General features: G+C 43.5%; 1 protein-coding gene across 9 annotated transcripts in view; it reads right to left on the bottom strand.

The window, feature by feature from the left end:
* SRGAP2 (SLIT-ROBO Rho GTPase activating protein 2) overlaps positions 1–22,881 on the bottom strand; it is a 242,086-nt gene that overhangs the window by 30,131 nt on the left and 189,074 nt on the right. For all 9 annotated transcript variants that reach the window (XR_009536941.1, XM_060129889.1, XM_060129910.1 and 6 more), the window contains exons 10-14: positions 22,422–22,619; positions 14,674–14,758; positions 11,869–11,896; positions 9,956–9,980; positions 4,331–4,391 (exon numbers count right to left, since the gene is read on the bottom strand). Coding sequence is in view for 8 of the 9 variants with exons in the window: in XM_060129889.1 (XP_059985872.1) it covers positions 4,331–4,391; positions 9,956–9,980; positions 11,869–11,896; positions 14,674–14,758; positions 22,422–22,619 (397 nt within the window). In the remaining variant the exon portion in view is untranslated. The remainder of the gene's footprint in view (positions 1–4,330; positions 4,392–9,955; positions 9,981–11,868; positions 11,897–14,673; positions 14,759–22,421; positions 22,620–22,881) is intronic.

The raw sequence follows: 22,881 nt of genomic DNA, 5'->3' as shown, positions 1-22,881 counted from the left end.
GAGAAGTCTTGAAATGATTGCCACACCACCACCTCTTGCTCACGTGTCTCTGCTCCCTTCCTCATGGAAATGGTGGGGTTTTTCCATCCTGATTGAGTCTCAGTTGTTCCTCACATCCCTTCTCTTCATTTAAGTCTTCCTGGATCACCTGGACCCACCATTTACACGTGAGCCTCAGCTTTCTCATCTATATAATGGGGACTAGAACATCTACCTCCAAGGGAACATGAAGATAGTAATGATGTGCAAATTTTGGCAGTTGGTGGGCCACAGATGTTTTGGGGGCTGACAAAATTTATGGACCCTATCCCCATTAAATGCACATATACAAACATTTTATCCATCATCTTTAGGGAGTTCAGGAATACCTTAAGTCTCTATCTGGGGGAAAAATTCAATTTGCTGAACAATTTTTTTTTTTTGGACATACCACACGGCTTTCGGGATCTTAGTTCCCTGACCAGGGATTGGACCTCTGCCCGCTGTTGTAGAAGCGTGGAGTCCTAACCACTGGACACCAGGGGATTCCCTGAACAAATATTTTTTGAACAGCTACTATAGACTAAGGTTTTTTTTCTTCTTTAAATCAACAATATATTTATTTGCTTCATCTTATAATATTTACACATAAAATGGCTTCAGAATTGCTGGCTCACCACCCTGTGATAAAAACAATTATCGACTACTGTGCATTATTTTACAGTTCTTTTTGTTGTTAGACTTATAGTATATAATCAAAATACTGTTTTTCAAAGAAACTTAGATTATTTTCTTCCTCATCTCCTCAGTGTGCCTGTGTTATTCGTCTGTAATACAGTTAGGTTTGTTACCTTTTGTATTCCATTTGGAGTTTTACCCACATCCTTGTTTTATATATTTGTTTATTTATCTTTTGAGTATGGAAAACACCCATGTAGTTCTAAAAGTCAAAATTACACAAAAAGGAATACTCAGAGAAATGTCACTCTTCTCCCATTTCTCATTCCCCCATTCTTTTCACTTTTTTGACCCATTCATGTAAATAACCAGTCAAATATTAGTTTCTGGATTCATCCTTCCTGTATTTCTTCTTGCAGAAGTGACAAGGCACATGTATATTCTTATACCCTCTTCTTTCTTACATGAAAGGCAGCATGCTATAGATACTCTTTTGCCCTTTGCTTTTTTCCACTTGACAATATATCCTGGCAACCTCACCAGATCATTTCATGGGCATCTTCCTCATTCTTTTTTGCAGCTGCATAGTCTCCCACTGTGTGCACATACCATAGTTTATTCATCTATTCTTCCATGTATGGCATTTAGGTTGTTTTGTTTCTAATATTTTGCAATTACAAATGAGGCTGCAATAAATAACTTGTGCAAATGTACTTTCATATTTTGGAGGTGTATCTTCATGGTAAATTCCTAGAAGGACAGCTGGATCAGATTAGTGCATATGTAGTTTTGTTAGATGTTGCCAAATTCCCCTCCAAAAGGTTTGTATGGGTTTGCATTCCCATCAGCAATATGTGAGCATACCTGTTTCCCCAGAGCCTTACCACAGAAATATGCTAAGTTTTGGTCTCCTCATGTACTGTGCCTGTACAGGGGCAGGGACAGGTACATTCAAGCCACGATATCCAGAACGCATCCACTTCTCAACAACTCCACGGCTGACACCCTATGCCACGTCTTCCCTGGGCTACTGCAGCAGCCTCCTATTTCCTCCTATGGTCTTATCTCTACACAGCAGCCTGGAATCCTTTAGAAAGATCACTCCCTGTTCATAAATTCTCCAACAGCATCCCACTCGCTTAGAATAAAATCCAAACACCTACCTTAGTCGACAAAACTCTAAGAGTCTGGCCTCTGGCTTCATCTCCTGCCACTCTCTTCTCCACTCACTCTGCTCCAGCCGCACTGGCATCCTGCGTGCTGGTCCTTGCATATGCCAAGGATCTCTGCATGTGATGTTTTCTCTCCCCAGAACACTCTTCCCCAGATACCCATGTGGCTCACTCCCTGACTTCCTTCAGGATGGCAAATGTCACCTTCTTGGGTGACCTAAGAGTTTCCCTGAGCAATCCACCTAGAACAGTATCCCCTCTCCATTCTCCATCTCCTCACCTTGCTTTATTTTTCTTCATGACACTCACCAACACCTGATATATATTAATTTGTTTATCAACTGATCATCTATTTATTGGTCCTTTAGTAGAATGTAAGGTTCATGAACACAGGAACTTTTTCTTGGTACACAATGAGCAATCAATATACACACAGACGGTCCTCAACTTACAATGGTTTGACTTAAGACTTTTCGACTTTACGATGGTACAAAAGCAATACACATTCAGTAGAATCTGTACTTGGAATTTTGATCTTTCCTGGGCTATTGATACGTGGTATAGTACTCTCTCGTGATGCTGGGCAGCAGTCATGGGCTGCAGCTCCCAGCCAGCCATGCAAACACGAGGGTAAACAGACGATACACTTACAATCATTCTGTACCCAGATAACCACTCTGTTTTTCACTCAGTATTCAATAAATTACACTTTATTATAAAACTGGCTTTATGTTAGATGATTTTACCCAACCGTAGGCTAATATAAGTGTCCTAAGCACGTTTAAGGTAGGCTAGGCTAAGCTATACATGTTTGTGTATAAGATTTGCAGGTTAGGTGTATGAAATGCATTTTTGACTTTAGATATTTTCAACTTACGATGGGTTGATCGGGATATAACCCTATCATAGGAAGATGTGTGCTTGCTGAATGAATGAATGAACAGAATGTATGGATGAGAGAATCCGAGTTCAGACTCTCTTGTTTCTATTGTCCTTTAGGCACAGATAATTCTTCCTCCCCTGAACTCAGTTTGGACTTATCTTTGCCAACTGCTTGACTATTAATCATTACCATCTTGTGAAATTTCTTATACTGCTATTCCGAATTACTATAGCTTATCTCTTTTTATTTAACTTTTTACTTGCTTATTTATTTTCTCCCAACTGCGTCTTAAAACCAGGTAAAGACAGGGTTACCCCTGTTTTTGTTTTCCTATTTGGCAATGCATGGTGCTCAGCACCGATCAGGGGCTTGATAAATATTTACTGACTGTTCAATAGTGCTGTACAATGCTGTTACTTCTGGTGGATGGAGATACAATGAAAAATTTGTAGTTGATTGGAATGGCATAAGTTGTAAACATGCTAATGCAATTATTATTCCAAAAATAAACCCAAGCAATGCCCCAGTTTATTGGGAGGAAGGAGGAAGGGAGAGAACGGCTGCTTCTGAATTGAGACCAGTGATCATCTACATACCTCCTTAGCGCCAAGAAGGTCATTCTGTCACTTTTCTTATAACTAGGCAGGATAACATCTAAGAACAATTTCTGATGCCCAGTTCCTAGAAATCTTCATGGTGCTTACTCAGATATCTGTGTTTTCTAAACACTCTTACACTTGGAAGACTCAATTCACCTCTTTCCCTAAATTCTGTCCAACCAGCCTAGGAGCTGGTGAGGAATGGATTTATGAGATTCAGCGTCATCCAAGCAGAAGACAGCGTGACTTAGCTGAGAAGGAGCCAGCCCTGCCAGACTCTCAAATGTTGGCTACAACCTAAGAGTAGCTACTAACTGAGCTCTGGAGATGTCCTAAACAGTGAGACCAAACCAGAACAAAAACTGAATATTACCAGGAGTCAATGCAATATTGTAAAAGGAGCTTGTTTTCAAAGCAGTCTGCTGCAGAAAGCCAACGTGACAACAAAGGTCCAGGCTATGCAGTGGGAGATTCCAACATGGGCAAAGACGGTGAGTAATGGTGAAACTAGCGTCACCACATTGGACCAGCTAGACTTACTCACATAACAGCTATAATTTAAAACTCACTCTATGGGCTTCCCTGGTGGCGCAGTGGTTGAGAGTCCGCCTGCGGTCCGGGAAGATCCCACATGCTGCGGAGCGGCTGGGCCTGTGAGCCATGGCTGCTAAGCCTGCGCGTCTGGAGCTTGTGCTCCGCAACGGGAGAGGCCACAACAGTGAGAGGCCCGCGTACCGCAGAAGACAAACAAACAAACAAACAAAAACTCACTCTAAACTAGAAAAGGGAGTGTGGTAAGTGGCTCAGGCACCTGGGGGTCAAAAATACATGATATTTTTCTCTCAATGTCTAGGTGTGGCCATTCTGAGGTAGCAAACATTATGTGAACAAATAAGATTTTATTCCTCTTTGGAGAATGTCAGGATGGGAAGTCAATCTCTATTCTTACTCTATAAAGAATTCCTGGAAGTTCTTCCCAGTTCTTGCACAAATATGGGCAAGGCTGTAATCCTGCTTACCGTGTCTGCTGATAAACCGGATACAGCTTTCTACCACCAAAGGAATTGCCTGGCTGGAATCCTAAAAAGCCAAAGAAACACAACATTAGAATCTTCAGAGAGAGACAGCCCAGGGTCAGAGAAAAGGAGCCAAAACCACGTGGAACTTGTCTCAGCTGGATCAGTGGCTGGTCCCCAAGAAGCATCCAGCCTGGCCCCCATGCTCCAAATCACATGCACAACCATCTACTTGGAATGCCTCATACCAACGTCTTAAATTCAGTGCGTCCTATATGAAACTGATCATTTTTATCCCACGGTCCCCCCCTGCAGCCATACAACCAATCAATACAAACATATATTCTGTCAAGTTTGCCTCCTAAATCCATTTATTTCTCTCCATCTCTACTGCCACCAACCCAGTCCAATCTACCAGTATCTCCATTCCCATCCCTGTCGTCCTCCAAACCAGTTTTTCTTCCCTCATATTGGTTAGGTGATCTTTAAAAGTGCACATTCCATCATTTGCTCTCTAGGCTAAACTCTTTCAAGGACTTCTCATTACTTTCTGTACGCAGCCTTGCGTGTCTGGGGTCCTGTCTTAGCCTCCAGTTTTGTCTCCTTCTGCTCCTCAGTAAGTCCTCCTTTGCTCATGGCTTTGCGTGAGCTGCTGGAATGCTCCCCTCACCCTGGACCCCCACCCCCAGGGATGCTTTCCCAGACTCCCCAGATGAGATCAGAGACCCTGTCTACGGGGTCTCAGTACCTTGTACTTGGCCTTCACAGCCTGACTGTGACTTAATTGTGTGGGTATGAATATTTGTTTGCATTTGTCACCATTGTAGCTCGAGTTCCACAGGGCAGATCCTATGTTAATTCTTGGTGTCCATCTCTGGCCATGATGCTCTCACATAGCAGGTGCTCAATTAATATCAGTGGAAGGTAGCAGAATGAATCAATGGGAGCAGCAGAGAGGGGGTTTGTTTGGCATAAAAGGCAAGAAAGAAAAAAACCGGGCTTCCCTGGTGGCGCAGTGGTTGAGAGTCCGCCTGCCGATGCAGGGGACACGGGTTCGTGCCCCGGTCCGGCAATGATCCCACATGCCGCGGAGCGACTGGGCCCGTGAGCCATGGCCGCTGAGCCTGTGCGTCCGGAGCCTGTGCTCCGCAACGTGAGAGGCCACAACAGTGAGAGGCCCGCGTACCGCAAAAAAAAAAAAAAAAAGAAAGAAAAAAACCTAACTCTCGGAAATAGTGGAAACTAATTGGTACTAACTTAAGCAGCAGGCCTCCCAGATATCAATCTTTGCTCTGCCATTTTTGCTCTACAATCCTGCCATTTATTTAACTTCTTTTGGCCTTAATTTGGTATGTACTAACTGGGGAGGGGGATTGGTGGTGAGGAGAGTAATAGTTCCTATTGGCACATGAACACACTGCTTACCATTTACAAAAGAATTTATAGAGGTGTTGGGTCATATATTAAGTGCTTTAGATGGATTGGTCCTGGTATCAACCCTATGGGATGTGTATTATTATTATCCTCATTTGACAAGTGAGGAAATGAAGTCTTAGCAAGGTGAAATAGCTGGTTACGGTGACCCAGCTGCTAAGTAGAAGAGCCAGGATTCAAACCCAGGCAGTCTCCCCCTGAGACTGAGCATCTCACTGCCACCCATACTGCGTCCTAGGAGCTTGGCAAACATAGTCAGGTGTGAATACCAAATATTAATGAAAACCAGTAGGGTTTTCTAGTGCATCTAAATGCACAACCACTCAGTTACAGGGAAGGAAGGGACCAGGCAGAGTGACCTTAGTCCTAGTTAGAAAGGGCTTTAGATGTTCAGGACAGAGACTGGGCTCTCCAGTAGGATGGGTCCTGTGGCTTCTGCCCATTTCACAGGTTGGTTTGTGCCTCTCCCCCGGCTCTAAATTTTCAACTGTAGCTGGCGGTTTGGCCACTAATAGGGAAGCAGCTGGGTCTCATGAAGATGCCAGGCTGAGAGAAGAGCTGGCGTGGCCTCCAGCTCCTGAGCTTGCTGGAAAGCCAGGATGCTGCCAGAGGACGTACTGTGTACCAAAGTGCAGCTGGAGTCAGGAGGGTCTCAGAGACCCAAATGCTCGTCTCATGACCCCCAGACCCGTCTGCTTCCTCCAGCTCTCCAGCTTCAGTAGCCAGTGTCTGCCTTCTTGTTGCCATCAGTAAATTCTACCAGTCAGTCTAGGCTGGTCTCAGAGGAAGAATCTTTTTCAGCTCTTCTTTACATTAATGAAGAAACTGGGTTCCACTATAAAAAAAACCCCCAAACTTAATTTTTTGGAGGTCTTTTTATGTTTACAAACATTGTTATTATACTTTTCATTTACAAACAGTAGTAGCAGTGATAATGAGGACAGTGATATGAGGGTTTGTTTTTCTGGTCCTAAGACCCAGAGGGAAGGAGGTTGGGAAGCTCACAGGTTATGGTTTCAATAAGTTACGTGAGTGCAAAATTCTGCCTCAACTTGTGGTAAAAGGAGTATCAATGATAGCTAAAGGGAAGCATGCAGGGTTGCAGAAAGTAAAGCATCAAAGACATTAACCTGCATGTTCACGGTTACCAGAAGTGGCCCAGAGGATAATTTGTGGCAGACAAGAGTGGGCCAGAGATGACCTGTCCTACTGCAGAGGAGTATTTTCCTAGTCCCCAATGCTCCAGTGGAGCTTAAGTCAGAGTCCAGTGAAAACAAAGGACAAAGGACATTACAAGGACAAAAAGTCATGAGGGCTCTGACTCTCTCCTTGCAATGTTTCTGAGCTCCGAGTGAATCCATTTCCCCAGGACGTGCCCTGGTGAAGACCCTCACTTCACCATAGATCTTGCATACAACTGACCGAGCAGTGTCTATGTGTGTTCTTATTCAGTGTCTGTCTCTCCCTTTCTTCCTCTCTCCTTCCCTCCTCCAGTGTTAGAATCCATGTCAGTTTAATTCTTTTGTTCATAATATTTTTGGGCATTTAACCCCAGGGTTGGAAGGGCCCTTGAAGGACGATCGAGTCAAATCCCCATTCAATCAGATTAAAGGAACTTTAAACCAAAAGTGGAGGGAGAAAAGTAGCAAACATAACTTGGAAGAGATAGTAAAGCAGGGGTCCAGTGATCTGCAGCGGAAAGCAATCAAGAAGGTGGCTAGATAATGTCTAAATATGCCATTGTTTGGCATAATTTCTCACACGTGAGAGAGTTAGGATTTTTGCCAGGTACTGATCTTTGTTACATTTGTTAGGTTTACGTTTTCACCAGGGAGAAAATACAAGCCTTGACCCCTGATTAGATGTGGGTAATAAGGAAAACAGAGGCATCAAAGATAAGATGTGGGGCTTCAGGGATTGTGAAGAATAGAGGGTCTCCACAAGAGTCGAGAAGTAAGGGGAGGTGCTAAGGAACTGAAAATGTGGTGGGAAGGTGAGAAGATGGATGCTGAGGGTAGGAGGTGCCACCGCAACTCTTGAGCATCAACGTCCTGCCCATCAGTTAGGAGTTAGATCCAAAGACTCAGAACGACAACGTTACAGAACAAGTGGACGCTTTGGGAAGGAGAGAAAAGAGACAGAATCATCCAAGGCAACACAAGTGACAAGGGAAAGAATATGGAGGGAAGTCAAAAGAGGACCAAGCCTTGGGGAAATGCTTACATTTCGAGGAACAGAGAAAGATGGGCCAGCAAAGAAGATACGGAAGTAATAGGAATGAGAAAATTCTGGGCTTGACGGGAGCAGGCAATGCTTGGAAGCAGCAGTTGAGGCATCTCTTTTTGAAGGAAAGTCAGATGGTCTGAACCTAGGCTTTGCTAGGGTCAAAAATGATTGGAACGCATTGGGTAGACTCAAAAGCAAAAGTTACACAACTCTTCCTCTTGTTTGGCTGATTTGCCATAAACAACCAAACAAATTTTATTTCCTGGTTATGTATACATGATTACTCCTCTTCCAAATTACTCACTATTTACCTTTCTGACTATCTTAGAAAAACTCTTCACTGATCCACCATTAGATTTGAGCTGCTGGAAAAAAAGTGAATGAAAACAAGGTCTTTACTTGATTGGGGTTTCTGGTGCATGCTGGAACTCTTACACAAATCTAGCACCTGGCAAATATGCTTTGCTTGCAACGGCCTAGGCACAGCAGGATGAAAACCAGATGGGTGCAGTTCTTTTCTGATTATGAGCCCAACCAGGGACACATGTCACCTGCCAAACCATGGCCTTTGGCACTCCCGCAGCCAGAGTGGTCGCACCCAGGCTCCATCTATATGTAGGAGGCTCAATTTCAGCCCAGGAACTGAAAGGAACAAACTTCAAGGTCAATCCTGTTCTTATTTTCGAAGGGGGGTGGGATAAAAAACATTGCTCCCTCTTTAAGATATCCACCTATTAATTTTAAATGTAATAAATGATCCCGGGGAGGCACACCATTCCTCTCTAGTTTTAACTGAAATTATGAAAGAAAGGGGAAGCAGAAAGAAAGAAGAGGAATAGAGGAAAGAGAACTGCAATGACATCTTTATAATTTAAAAAATGTGTAATTGCATCTGATGGTGTTCTCATTAAAAGAAGATCCAAAATAGAGAAGGGAAAAAAATTAGTGACAGCAAAGCTAAGACAAGTGCGGGCTATGTTATCAACTTCCCCAGCTGGACTGCCCAGCCAGCTGAAGCAGTGAGATCAGTTGAAGACCCTGCAGGGGCTACCGCCATCGCAGAAACCATGTGCCCTCTCCATTCCATTAACTCCCTGTGGCTACAGCCACTGTGAATTACCCAAAATGATTTTTTAAAGCCTGGATCAGCTTTCCCCTGAGTAGACACAAAGATATTTCTGAGCTCTCTCCACCCCCTCTCTGCTAACTGCCTGCTGCATAGCTGGTATGAGCTTAGGGGATACAAAACCATTTTAGTATTTGCCATAAAGTATAATTAGGAAGTCCAATTTGCAACTGCAAAAAAAAAGAAAAAAACCCGTCAATTAATTTTTTTTAAACAAGCATAAGTGCTGTTTAGATTATCCACTGATGTGGACTGCCCATGCCAAGCTAAGATCCCTCCTAAGGTGGGTCATGAGAGCTAGTTGCTTACAGCCCAGTGTCACATTTGAATACAACTCTGAAGATAATGCACATAATTGCAGAGCTCAATGTCTCTTGCTTATCATTCCTAGACCAGACTTATCTTTACATTTTTAGTATGTCTTAGAAATACATCTAAGATGACCATGCCACCAGAAACAAACAAAAAGCTGCAAACTTGGTCTAGGTGATTAGATGCTGTGAGTTACTGTCATATTGGTACCCATGTATGAAGTGTGAGGCCTCTTTCACGGTCTCCTAGAGAAGTAGCACCAAAGATAGTTCTGGCACAGTCTGCCACAGTCAAACCAGACCTCTAGCATGTAAGAGCATAAACGACTAGAGAGGAGAGGAACGAGTCCCTGCCCCCCTCGCTAATTTGATGAAGTTGCCGTAATATTAAACATACTATGACTAAATGGTACATTCCAAATGTAAGCATGAAGTCAAAAAAGTGTCTGTCCCATCCACACTGGAGTTCCATAAATATCTGGGATCTAACCATTTCACGCCAGACAAGCCTGCCTCTTGCTGGGCCCTTACCTGTTTCCTCACAGTTGAGCTACGCCTGTGGTTGAATCCAGCAACAGGGAGGGAAAAGAGAAAATGAGATTAAAAACAATCTGTGAGGTAGTTAATGAAACAAACCACATTAATCAGCTCAGTCCCAGAAGTGACTAAGAGACTTGATAAGTTACCTTCCAAATGAAGCCCAATAAAGCGCTTTTCACAAAAGCTTAGAGGTCTCTGGTTTTAATGTCTGCCACCATTCAAAAGTAGAATAGGAGGGAATTGGTTCAATTTGCAGGAAAATATATATAGGTCAGACAACAGGAAGATTTCTCCATTTGCAAGGAGACACTAGCAAACACCAAAGGAAGCTATGGTTTTCTTTCTCTTGGAAATAAATCCTTAGGGAAAAGATAAGGAGCGATTTTCCCGGAATTTAGACAGTAGAGTGTCCAGACTGGAAGGAACCTTGGCGATTCCATAGGTCAATGCTTTTCAAGCTGTGTTTAGCCTTGGAAGCTTTTTCTCCAAGGGAATCTGACTCAGACAATAATACCCAAGCAAGGAGAGCAGTGATGCCTCTTTGAGTGAGGGAAGGAGGTAGGGACCAGAGCCCAGCTGCTGGGCACCTTCTGCCACTTCCACTAGGCTCTTCTTAAGGACCTCTTTGGAATCCTAGAGCTCCTTGGATCTAGGTGATTGCTCTGTCTTGTCTTTTTTTTTGGCCACGTTGCACAGCTTGTGGGATCTTAGTTCCCCTCACAGCGACTGAACCCATGCCCCCTCCAGCATGGAGTCTTAACCACTGGACTGCCAGGGAAGTCCCTCTCTATCTTGTCTTATGGATGAGGAAACTGGAGTTCAGAGAGGGGAAAAGAGCAGCCCAAGGTCACACAGTGAATAACACAGCATAAGGGAATTCAGCTCAGCTCTTTTCACTCCCATAGAGCCTTCTGCAGTTATGGCACTTTAGGTGAAATTACACTAAGACTTTAGCACCAGGAAGATATATTCTACAGAATTCCATTATCCTGGTTCCCTCCAGTCAACAAGACTAGTATATTAATGGGATCTTTATTGTGATCCACAATGACAAAACGATGAAAGCCAAATGAAGCTATTTTTAAGTAATGAGCCTATAATTGTAAATGGCCTCATGACTATTGTGTGTGTGTGTGTGTGTCGCCAGATATAAGTGGTTTATATAATGGGCTAACGCAGGGTCTCTAAGGAGTCCGGCCCGTTAAAGCTCTTTCCCCAGTTAAATCAGCACATTTTTAGGCATCTGAGAACCGTCGGCTGAATGAATGCCTTGCTCGCCGCCAACTCACGAGTTTTCTCCTAGCAGCTCCGTGACTGAGAGGGAAAATATTTGGCTGGGGTGGGGGAGGGCGGGGAAGGTGGGGAAAGATTGGGAGGGCTGCATACTTGTACATCAGGCGAGGATGTCTACCAATGCTGTTGGCAAGCAATGCAATGTAATATTTCATTATCAAGCGACACTCGCTAATTAGAGGCTGTCATCTTTTCCACGTATAAAAAAAATTTCAGGTCAAATGCTATCTTCTGATCCTCGTTCTCTAGGTCAGAGACCTCCCAAAACCCACATGTTGAAGTCTAAAAGCTAAGGTTAGGTTACCAGGATCCTCCAGCGTCGAACATTTCTTTTCTGTGCAACGCAGTGGTTTTGGGGGGGGTCTCTGGGACTATTTTGGCAAACGGTAACTCTCTTCACTTAATTCTGCTCAGCAAATCCCATTTCCATTTGAGGCCAGATGGGGTCAGCAAGGTAAAGGGATGGAAGCCACCCCTGCCCTAGGCTACCCCTTTGCAAAATCATCCAACACCTCTACAACTCAACTCCTTGGCTCTTTCCCAGGTTGGGATGGCTCTACCCCTCCGGCCTCTCTTCATCCCTTCCCAGGGCTGTCTCAGGCCACACCTACCTGGCCAGACTGCAATCTGTCCGCTGACCTGTTGGAAAGACAAAGGCAAAAAGCACATGTTGAAGCAGACGGGGTGAAAGGGGGAGACTTGCTCCCAGGAATGACTGTGTCTGCCTGGCTCCCCAGGGAGCCCCGAGGATCACGTGTGACTAGCCTTCCATGCAAAAAAGAAGAGAGCACCCAGGTCCTCTTTCTGGGCCTCGTTTCTGATGCTTGTTCCCAGCCCAGGGCTGCTGGTATCCTGAAACCTTAGGATTGCCAACTCTGCTTCCCAGTGGGAAAACGGGTGGATGCGGGGGAAAAATAGCAAGGCAGAGCATATCTTAGAGAACAAATTATTAGAAGCTTTCCCAGAGATGAAATGCAGCTTCTCTTCTATGTGTGCTGGGTGTGTGTGTGGTGGGGAGGGAGGGATGAACCTGCTTGCCCTTCAGGCTGTGAACACACACACGCACACACACACACACACACACACACACACACACACACAGTTGAGGGTGGAAGGGGAAGAAGGAAGGAATAGTTATTTGGGGAGAGGAGGAAGCATACATCGAAATTCTCGTTTTAGATTCATACTAAATTCTCACTTCCATTACGCTGGGCTGAAATGACAAGGGAAAAATATTTAAAATGCTGCTACTGCTTTTAGACTGTGGTTCTCAACCCAACAGTGGGCCCTAATACTAAGCTGGATGGATCATACACAGTCTTAAAAAATGGAATTGAAAATCTTAATGCTCATCTGAAGTATTCTTATGTTTTTTAAAAATATGCATGTGCACTTGGGCCATTATGTAATCTGTGTTGCTTTTTTTGGGTCCACAGTTAACCCAGCTTGGTCTGTATTAGACCGTATTAGATAAACCAGGGAAAGGGTAAGCAAGCGCTGAGCCGGGAAGGAGAGATTGGCTCCCAAGCTCCTCATCCAGTTGCCTGGAAAGGCGACTCCAAGGGCCGAGGTGGGGGGGGAGGGGGGGAGGGGGGGTGGGGGGGGAGGGGGGAGGGGGAGGGCAGGGCTTTTTCTTGCCTTTAAAGGTTGCTAATTGTTGATTACAGTTCAGCTCATCTTGAGCAACACCTCCCCCACCCCAACAGCCTCTCTTACCAAAGGCTCAGCTTTCGTCTGCAAAAAATATTATTCAGAGCCATTATTTCTAACATCTGTCCCATTTCCATTCTGGAATATTCATACACATCAATTATCCCTCTGTGGCAAGAAACAAGGGGCTCTTGCGTTAGTGACAAATACATACAGAAGGCAGGGACATGATGACTTGCACACAGGAAGACCTATATTTTTCATTATTGCTAGAACTTGTCATCTTTAGATGAAGGCAATTTGCAGCACTGATGAACAGTCACCAACGTTCACCCCTTCATAGTAGCACACTTGGTGCATGTATGTGTGTTGCAAACACACACACACACACACACACTCTCTCTCTCTCTCTCTCTCTCTCTCTCTCTCTCTCTCTCCCACCCTGTTCCCCATCTCACTTATGGGTCATGCTTAGATTATCCTGGCAAAAAGAAATCACAGTTATAACTTGCTTCAAATAGTTCTGGGCTTTTCTTCCTCCGATTCCCCACGGAGCAATCTGATAACTCAAGAGTAAAGATTTTCTATAAGCAAACTTTGGATCTCAATGCCTAGACCTGTTCAGCCCGAGTCCCCTGGGTGTTGCGGAGGGAAGACAACAGAAGTTACTTAACAGGCTTTCTTCACATAAAAGAAAATGCCTTAAAAATCACAAGATCAAAGACATTAGAGATAAAAGAATTAATCATCTGGGGGAATCATTCAGGGCAGGAGAACAGGGTAAGAAGGGCGGCTAGGAGGCTCTGATTTCTGGGGCCATTGAGCCAGTGAGTGCTGTATACTTCCCTAGATTCTGCAGTTGGTCTGAAGAATTTATTTGAGAATGTTAGACCTCTGTGGGTGCAGGTTTTGCCTTTCACTGGTGTTAGAACACCAGTAGCCTCCCCCTCCCTATCTTTAAGTGAGGAGATCAGTGGGGGAGGGAGGAGGGGCAGGGCCTTCAGAGGTGTCCCCAACTTGGGAATCCCATTAATCATAGGATGCTGAGAGCTGGGCAGGAGACCTGGGCAAGGTGCCAAAAACCCCAGGGAAGCTTCTCTTTCAACCCCTGCCTTCTGTTTGACAGCTGAGGAGAGAAAGTCCAGAGTGCCAGTCCGGTCCTCTGCCTTGCTACTTTCCAGGGTCTGGTTAAAATCATCCTATGAGACCAGATAGTCGATTCAGCACCACAGCTTCAGCCTGGCCAAAGCAGGGAGAGGGCTGCCTCTTAGCACCAGGACCCTTCAAAGCAGAAGAAAACCTCTGCCCCACCTTGAAGCTACAGACAGCTGCAGTCTGCCCTTGAGAATCCTCTCCTCTTTTCTCCTCAGAGCAGCTGTGTAGCTCACCTCACAGCTCCCCACCTTCTTGCTTCAGCCTCGGTCCTGCTACAAGAGGAGCTGAGAGTTTTCCCAAAGTGTCTGGACAGTAAAGAACCCACCAGCTCCTTGGCCTCAGTAGTGGCAGAGGAGGCGCAGGAGTGGGGCTGGGTGGAGAGCAGGCACGCTCCATTTAAACAAATAGATGATGCACATTAGTGCTTCATTAAGCATTGGCCCTTCCCCATTACTCAAGCGGTCATTTGGGGCGTGTACTTCCACATCAAACGAGCGAGGAAAAGCAATGCATTCTTATAACCAGACTGAGGATGGAGGCGTGTGCTCAGCACTTGGGCCCAGGGCTTGGCCTTCCCTCACTGCCAAATCTCCAGCAGAGCCCACACTCACTCTCTCCCAGGGTTTTCTGGAGAAGGTCGTGCTTGGCTTGTAGCTTGGTGATGAGGTTCCTGCCCTCCAGGTACTCCTTCATTTTCTGTAAGGGAGGAGGATAAAGAACAATCAGTCCCGAAGGGAAAAAAAAAAAGAAAAATCACAGACGCTCAGCTGTACAATTCCCTTTCTAAGAGGGCTTTTGGTTTCTGACCCAATTTCCACCGGGTCCATTTTTAATTTTTTTAAGGTCCTGAGCATGTGAGCATCTGCTGATTTTCCTGGTGGATTAGTATCCTGCTCTATGTCTTCCTGGGAGCTCCGCGTCAGCCACCATAAGAAGCTATCTCCTCGGGCCCCTCATCCATCTCTTTCAGCTCCTTGGAAGAAAAGCAGGGCGTGGAGGGACTCACTGAGCCCCGCCTTCTTGGTGTGAAGGATACACACCTGCGGCTCATCACCTCCACTGACATCCAGCCCTGCCCGGCCCCTCCCAGGGTGCATTCCTTCACCCCAGGAGCAATGTCAAGGTTCAGCCCCTGCCTGGGCTGCAAGCACCAAGCACAGCATTCAGCGCATCTCTGTCTGAGCCATATTTTCATCATTTCAATCGCTTCCTCCTCTCTTGTGCAGAGTCTTTGTGGAAAGCTTGGGATTTCTGAGCACACAGAGACAGGGGCTGCCACCCTCCACCTGTATACACACATACTGGCGGTTCCAAACGCAAGATGAGGTTTATGGAAATGCGATCCCATCTGCTCTAACAGTCAAAATATGATTGCTGTGCTGTACTTTGTGATTTGACCTCTCTCAACCCTTGTCTGCTCAGTGAGAGACTATGTTTCCCTGGACAATTCATTAAATCTCCAAGACAACTCTATGAACTATGATTATCATTATCCCCATTTTATGGATGAAGGTACTGAGATTTGGAGAGATTCAAAGAGATCTTCAAAGAGATTCAAAATAAGTGGCTCTAGGTCAAACGATTAGTGAGTGGTGGAACCAGTATCCACATATGCAGTTTGACAATACACTGTGTGCTTTTAATCGTTATGATAACGTGCTTGATCCATTATGGTACAGAGCAGAAGGAGAGAAGCAGAACAAAACTTCATAGTATTGATTCTTTACATATGTGTAGCAATTTAAGAATTTTTAGAGTATTTTAGCATGTATTTGACTCTCACAATAACTCTGTACAGCACATAGGGGAGACATATTATTTCCTGATTACGGATCAGAAGGGGAAGGGGATGAGAAGGGGAAGGGGGCATTGCTGATCGACACAAGCCAGTAAGCGGCGGTGGATCCTGGATCCAGGCCTTTGGAGGCCCTCCGTTGTTCACCCAGATGCTCCTGTGTGGAGCTTCGCAAATCTCTGACAGCACTTTTCACCCAGCCCTGTCATGGAGGCTTTGCTGCTCCTATGTCTTTCCCTCTAAATGGTATCCTCTCTATGGTCAGAGACTGTGGCATTCACTATTCTTTGCATCCCTGATGCTTAGTACTGTGCCCAGAAGATAGTAGACACTCAATAAATATGTGAAAATGAGTAAATAAATGAACAGTCTCACTCTCCTCTGGATAGAACCTTCCTCAGCAGTTACATACCACGCCTCCAAGTATGCTCCTACTCTCTGAATTAAATAGAAGACAAACAAAAAACAAGCCCTATGACAAACCATTTCTGCTGCTCTCCTCACGACCTGTTCCCTCTGCTCCTTTGTGCTTTTGCATGAGAACACCTGCATGAAAATAGGCTCTGTTGTCACCTTCCCCATCCCATCTGCTCCAGCTGCCAGCTCACCTGCTGTCAGTCTTCCCTGGGTGACATCCTAATCCCCAACCAATGCCTAACTGTGAGGCTTGGAACAGTACTTCAGGGCCCAGAGGCGAAACACCTTCAGGAGACATCCACTGCTAACATCTGAACTGCGAGAGCCCCCTCTTCGGAAGGTTATCCCAAGGAGACTCTAAAGGTGTCCCAATGAGGGAAAATTCACCCAGACACACTATAACCCTTAAAACAAGACCAGAGTGCTCAGAAAACAGCCAAAATTCTGAAAGGAGATGGATGCAAATTCCTTCCTCTCACTCGTGTATACTTGTGATTCTGGAAATCATCTTTTTCATTCATGTTCACAGTTCACTAGTTAACTCTGGCTGTCACTCAGTGAACCATTAAAATAAATAACAATCTGATAAAGAGGTATGATGAATTAACATTTCGGGTTCCACTAAATCCTGAAGGATCAAAAACTGTGTCAAGGTATGACCTGCCTGCCTAATAGTGGAAACAGTGGTTGGAAGTTTTCCGTCTAGGTAAGCCCGGGTACGGGAAGGTAAAAGCATCCTATTCGCAGGCATGTCATTTATCACTTCCCTGTCCCGCCCATAAATCCACGCTCATCTCTATGAGAGGTAAACTGGGAGAAGCAACCTGGGCTTTCCTGGGAGGAGCTTAGTTAGAAGGCTTCAGCTGCTGCTGTCCAGACACACAGCACAGGGAGCTGAGACAGCTGACGACAAGGGAGGAATAGGTAGCTTTTCAATGATTTCTGGAGGCCAGGGGGCTAGGAAAAGAACTGTTCATGTGTAATCTCAAAATCCTTCCTTGGGCAATAAGGGTCACTTTCCTTATTTAAACCATGTCCCAATATTAGGTAATTAATTTTCTTTCATTCCACTCCCTGTACCGTGCTCCTCTCCAGAAACACCTAAAGGTAAAGTGATTACCTGGAGTTTTCCTCAGTGGAGGAAGAAGGAATGGATCATGGTCTATTCCAGATCACCAAAATGAAATCAAATTCCTAAAACACAGTCTGACTGCCACACCCCCATATGCCCCTACTCCATTTTACACGCAATATTATCAAAACTGAGAATTTTTTCCAAAAGTAGGAAGGGAGGCAAGAGTCTATTGGGTGGTTTTGGGTTGTGCCATTGTAAACCTTAAATTCAGTTTTTACGATCTCACTGATTTCTTTCTAAATAATTCCTAATTGGGTATTAATTGTCAGTGATGAGTTTTATTTATTGAAAAGGATTAGTATAATAATTTTTCTTTCTGAGCCTGCCCTCCCTGACAGACATTTCAGTTGCAGTAAAACGGAGAAGTCTGAGTTGGTATATTCTAGTCCTACCACTTACTAACTCTTCCTTGGGCAAGTCACTTAACTCCCAGAATCTTAGTTTCCCCATCTGAAAAATGGGGATAATATCTTTTTTCACAAGGGTGTTAAAGATGAAATAAGATAACAAGCATGACTGTGATTGTTAACACAAGGACTGGCAACTAGCAGGTGCTCAGAAGTGTTCCTTATACAGAATCACCTGCTCAACCAAAAAACAGTCCTTCTCTAAACTTCTTTGCTTTGTGCTAATACTTAAGAAAGTTCAATCAAAGCAGGTTTCTGGCCTGAAAAAAAAAAAAGTTTGAGGCACAAGAATGGTTTTCAAATTTAATTTTAAAATACCTCTTCTCTTTAAATACATTCTTTCCATGGTGGTGTAAAACTCACGGACCTTGCCTAGGCCTTGAATTTAATCTGTGAATCCAAGGCCATAAGTATCCATTGATGCCAGAAGGTGGGGTGGGTGGGAGGAGTGAGCTATGCCTAGCCAGCCCCGTGCACAGAGATACACAGATGTCATTGCTGTGGCTGCTTCCCCACCAACCAAGCACGCTGACACTTCCTCTCCTCCCCGTCAATTTTAAAGCAGGAAACAGCTGTCAGACAGAATACATAATAGAGCAAACATTTCAACAGGAGCATATCTCCCCACTTTAATTGACAGGGCAGGGGCATTCATGCATTTGTACCTGCTTAGCACACATTTATCAAGTATCTGTTTATTCTTGGAGAATACCAAGACAAAAAAAGGTCTTGGACCTCACCAAGTCTAGCAGTCTTAGAGCACTGTCCATTCAATGGCCAAAGAACTGGCTCCTCTCCAACTTCTTACCTTACCCGAATCTGTCCTCCTGAATTCAGGCAGTTTAGCTTTGTTTATTTTATCAGCTATAAGCCCTCCTTCCACCATTTCATCCCCCATTCAAGAACCCCATACTCCAAACCCCATACAAGGAAATACCTATAAGGGTTTGACAGTACTTGGCTAAAAACAGTGAGCATTACTGCCTATGAGCAGGGAATTGGTTAAATAAATGATGGAACATCCATCCATACAATGATGTTCTTGCAGCCATTACAAAAGGAGGCAGATCTTTTGGACTAATGTGAAGATAATACCCAAAATAAATTAAGTGAAAGAAGCAAAGTGAAGAACAGTATGGATGGTATACTTCTATTTGTATTTCTATTTATTTTATTTCCTTACATTTCTAATGTAATAATATTATATTAAAGGGTACATCAGTGGTTGTCTCCACACAGAATACCTCTGGAAGGACACAGAAGAAACTGGTTTCAATCACTGTCAGAGGGGAGGGGAAGTGGGAGTTGGGGATGGGTAGAGGCTTGACATTTTTCTGTATTCTCTTTTGAAATCTTTGCATCTTTTTTAACACTTAAAATAAAAAAGGCAATGGGAAAAAGGTAGGCAGTGCTGGATTGTTTGTTAGAGAAGACAAGTGATACAAAGCCAAGGAGGTCAGAAAATGTCTTCTCACTTAGAGCAAAGAAGGGCAGAAAGCTGAGCTGTTCCTGAGCCTTCCCCTCACCTCAGCTTCCTCAGCAGGGCATAGAGAAGGCCTGTGTCCTGAGACCAGAGACCAGAAGATCAGAGTTCTGGTTTCAGCTCTTGCTGAGGACTTTAAACAAGCTACCCATACTTTTTGGATTTTTTGTTTGTTTTTTCAGTTTTTTTTTTTTTAAATCTTTCAAATGAGAAGGTTTGGTTAGATGATTTTTTAAAAACACTTCAAGCTTTAAAATTCCATGATTATTTTCCTGGGACTCTTGCAAACGACTGACCTTTGTAGGTCATGCTTCAAATTTCCAATAGATGTCATCTGGGCAGATGAATCTGATGACAGCCGAGAGTGGTCAGAAAGCTTTCCTAGCAGCCCTCTGGGTCACTAGGCACACTACCAGGAGAGAAAGCCATGACAAGGGACCTCTTCCCAATCTTCCAAAAGAAGGCAACTTCTAGGACGCGCTACTCTGATGTCTTTGAAGGGCACAGGGAAACACATGGGCAACGTTTGTGGAGACAAAAGACTAAGAAAAGCACATCTGCAGTTGTGTTGGCTTTGTAGGGTTCCGCAAGCACCTGCAGCTGTCCTGGGGAACATGCACGCCCCCTTTTCTTGAATGTCCATTTTGCCACCTCCCAAAAGTCTTTTTATCATGAACTATTTGATGTGTTCCAAACACCAATCACAAAAATGATGAACTCTCTTGTAAATCTGTTACTAGACAAGCCCAGACAAAAGAACCTTCCTGTTAGCCAAGGAAATTTGCACACAATTGTGATAAGTAGCATTATGGCCACAAAAGACAGGAAGTGAGTTAGAGGACATCAGTGTATTCAGACAGAGGTGAAAGGATGGGTGGGATTTGGGAGGTCACCAGTTGGAATATGGTCATTCCTGCTCTTACTAAAGGTCAATTTTGAATACAAATGTTATAGCTTCGCTTAAAGCCAAAAAGTAATTTCTGACAGTCTTAAATACAGATTTTTATGTCCAAAATTCTTATTTAATCTTGTTCTGCAATGTAACAAGATTGGGTCATTTAAGTAGCGTTATATCTAAGCAGTCCAGACAGACCAGCCAGACAATCCCAAAAGCCTCTCGAGTATTTAGCAACCTCCTGAGATAAAGAAGCTTGGGGAGGTATGTAGCCCTCACTATAGACAGGAAGTTTTCTTCATGTCTGTCCCAGGTTTTTCATGCCTTCATGCTTTTGCACATGCTGCTCTTGCCTCAACGAATGCCTTCCTCCTCTTGATTCACTCATTGCCTGATCAGCACAGAAATTACTTTGTATGTAATATTTCCCTAACTCCATTTATCCTGATTGCCGTTCATGCACATGTACATGTATGCACTTAACATTTTTTACATTTATTTTTTTAATTACCCAAATCAACCTATTGTAATTGTATTGTAATTGTTTACACTCAGTAAAAAAGAAAGTTTTCCCTTCATAGGCCTAATTCCATCATTCTCCTCTTCATTTTATATTCTTAGCATTCCCAGCTTATATAGCACAGTGTCTGGTACATAGTAGATCCTTAATAAATGATCAATAAACAATTTAATAATATTCAATGAATAAATTAATAGTGATGATGGAGATAATAAATTTTCAGCAATTTTGAGCACTCGCTACAAAACAGGCAATGTGCTATGTATTTTACAAAAATGAATGAATGAGCCAAAATGTCATTCCATTCTTTCTCTGTATAGATTTTAGTATTTTACTCATAAATGTATTAAAGAATGTTATAATTAAATGACTTAGGAAAATATTAATCATCTGTTAAATGAAAGCAGCAGATTATAAAACAATATGTACAGCAGTATCCCATTTTTTATAATAAAATTATAAATATACGCTCACATCTGTGTGCACGCATAGAAAAAAGCCTGGAAGAGAATATATTCTAACACTATTATTTCTAGGTTATTGGGATTATGGCTGATTTTTAGTTTCTTTTTACTTCCAGATTCTATATAATAAGCATGTTTTGTTTTGTATTACAAGAAAAAAAAGTTATTTTAAAAGAATAATACTGTTAAATCACTCCCTCTCAACAGTCTTCTCCAGGACTTAAAAAATTTTTTTTTGAAGAATTCTGAGCTTAATTACATGAAAAAACAGATTTCTTCTTTGAAGGAGATAGCAAATCACTAGTGTTCTTAATGGAGAAAGGGCAGTGTTCAAAGAAGAATTAAACAAATGTTTCCAGTTGGAGGAAAAATTCAATTTACTACATGCAGATTGTGTTTCTTGACTGAAAAACAAGTTAATTCCTCTCATTCAGAATCAGTATGCATATTCACTGGCTATATTTCCTCTCACATCTGCAAACTTAATTTCTTCTTAGTCGTCAGAAGATTAGGAAATACATTTTAGTTCAGGCAATAAATCCTACTTGGCAAGCTCAAAATAACTTAATTATTAAAAAGTAGCACCAAAGACCAGCCAGCAACCTTCCAAAGGACTGTTAACACTACTTAAAAAAAATTGGGTTCATCTGTCTAAAAGAGGACTGGGAGATGCATGAATAACAAAATATAATGTTTTAGAATTCTATGCAAACCAACAATGCTACACATTACCTGTCCCTTTGAATTTCAGCCATAATTATGAAAAATAATTTCCCACTTTAAATTATAAAGTAATATCATATCATATCAACTAGGAAAGATTATGGACTTTAAAAACAAGACGTGTGTTAGCCAAAATATTTCGACGTAGTTCTCAAGAACCAAGAGATGCAGTCCCCCTTTCACGACCCCTAGGGATGAGAAGGAAGCTTTCAAACAAAAGCTTACTAGCTGGTTAAAAAAGTCTTCAGAAAGAAAATATTCTTGGTAGTGTACTTGGGGCCATCCTTTCTCTTGGGGGGGGTCCCTGTTAGATATACAACTTGTGTATATTTGTGTCTTTAAGTGTAGGGGTGGTCTCTGAACATGCCCAGATCCAAGTCAAGATATTCAAAGACTTGATATCCTGCAAGACACTGGATAAGATATCCTGCAGACACTTGACAAGGACGCTGGGATCCAAATGGCCTGTGTGTGCTGCAGTGCCTAAAGATGATCTTTAAAGGCCACTGAACCCCCTCACCGTGAAATAGAACTGCTCTGTCTCTTGCTGGTTGGCTCTCCTCTTGGCAATGCTGGGTTTGCTCATGAAGGTTTCTGAGACGGTGGACTTGACGGATTCCATAGAGTTGCTGTACTGGAAGCAATCGGACACATCAAAATCCTCGACGGTCACAATGTCCTGGATGGTCTGCAGAGTGGCCTCCATTGTCTTCTTTACCTGCCATGATAAGGACCAACATAATGCATGAGGGGCAGGCTGCAAAACAAGAGGTGATGGAGAAGCTTGGAGAAGTGGGAGAGAAGTGGGCTGAGGAAGGAGGGAGGGGACTGTCAGAGGGTGCGGGTCTGCTTCCCATTGGACGGTGCTAAGTGAGTGATAAATATCACACGGACCCTACTCTCTCCAGTGAGGACCTAAAACCACTACTCCCTTCATGCTACATGCTTGACCCAGCTATTTAATGTTCACTTTTTAAATT

Source organism: Lagenorhynchus albirostris, chromosome 2 (genome assembly GCF_949774975.1).
Source record: "Lagenorhynchus albirostris chromosome 2, mLagAlb1.1, whole genome shotgun sequence".
Classification (NCBI taxonomy): Eukaryota; Metazoa; Chordata; class Mammalia; order Artiodactyla; family Delphinidae; genus Lagenorhynchus; species Lagenorhynchus albirostris.
Note: the sequence above shows the minus strand (reverse complement) of the source record. Positions and strands in the feature narration are given on the sequence as shown.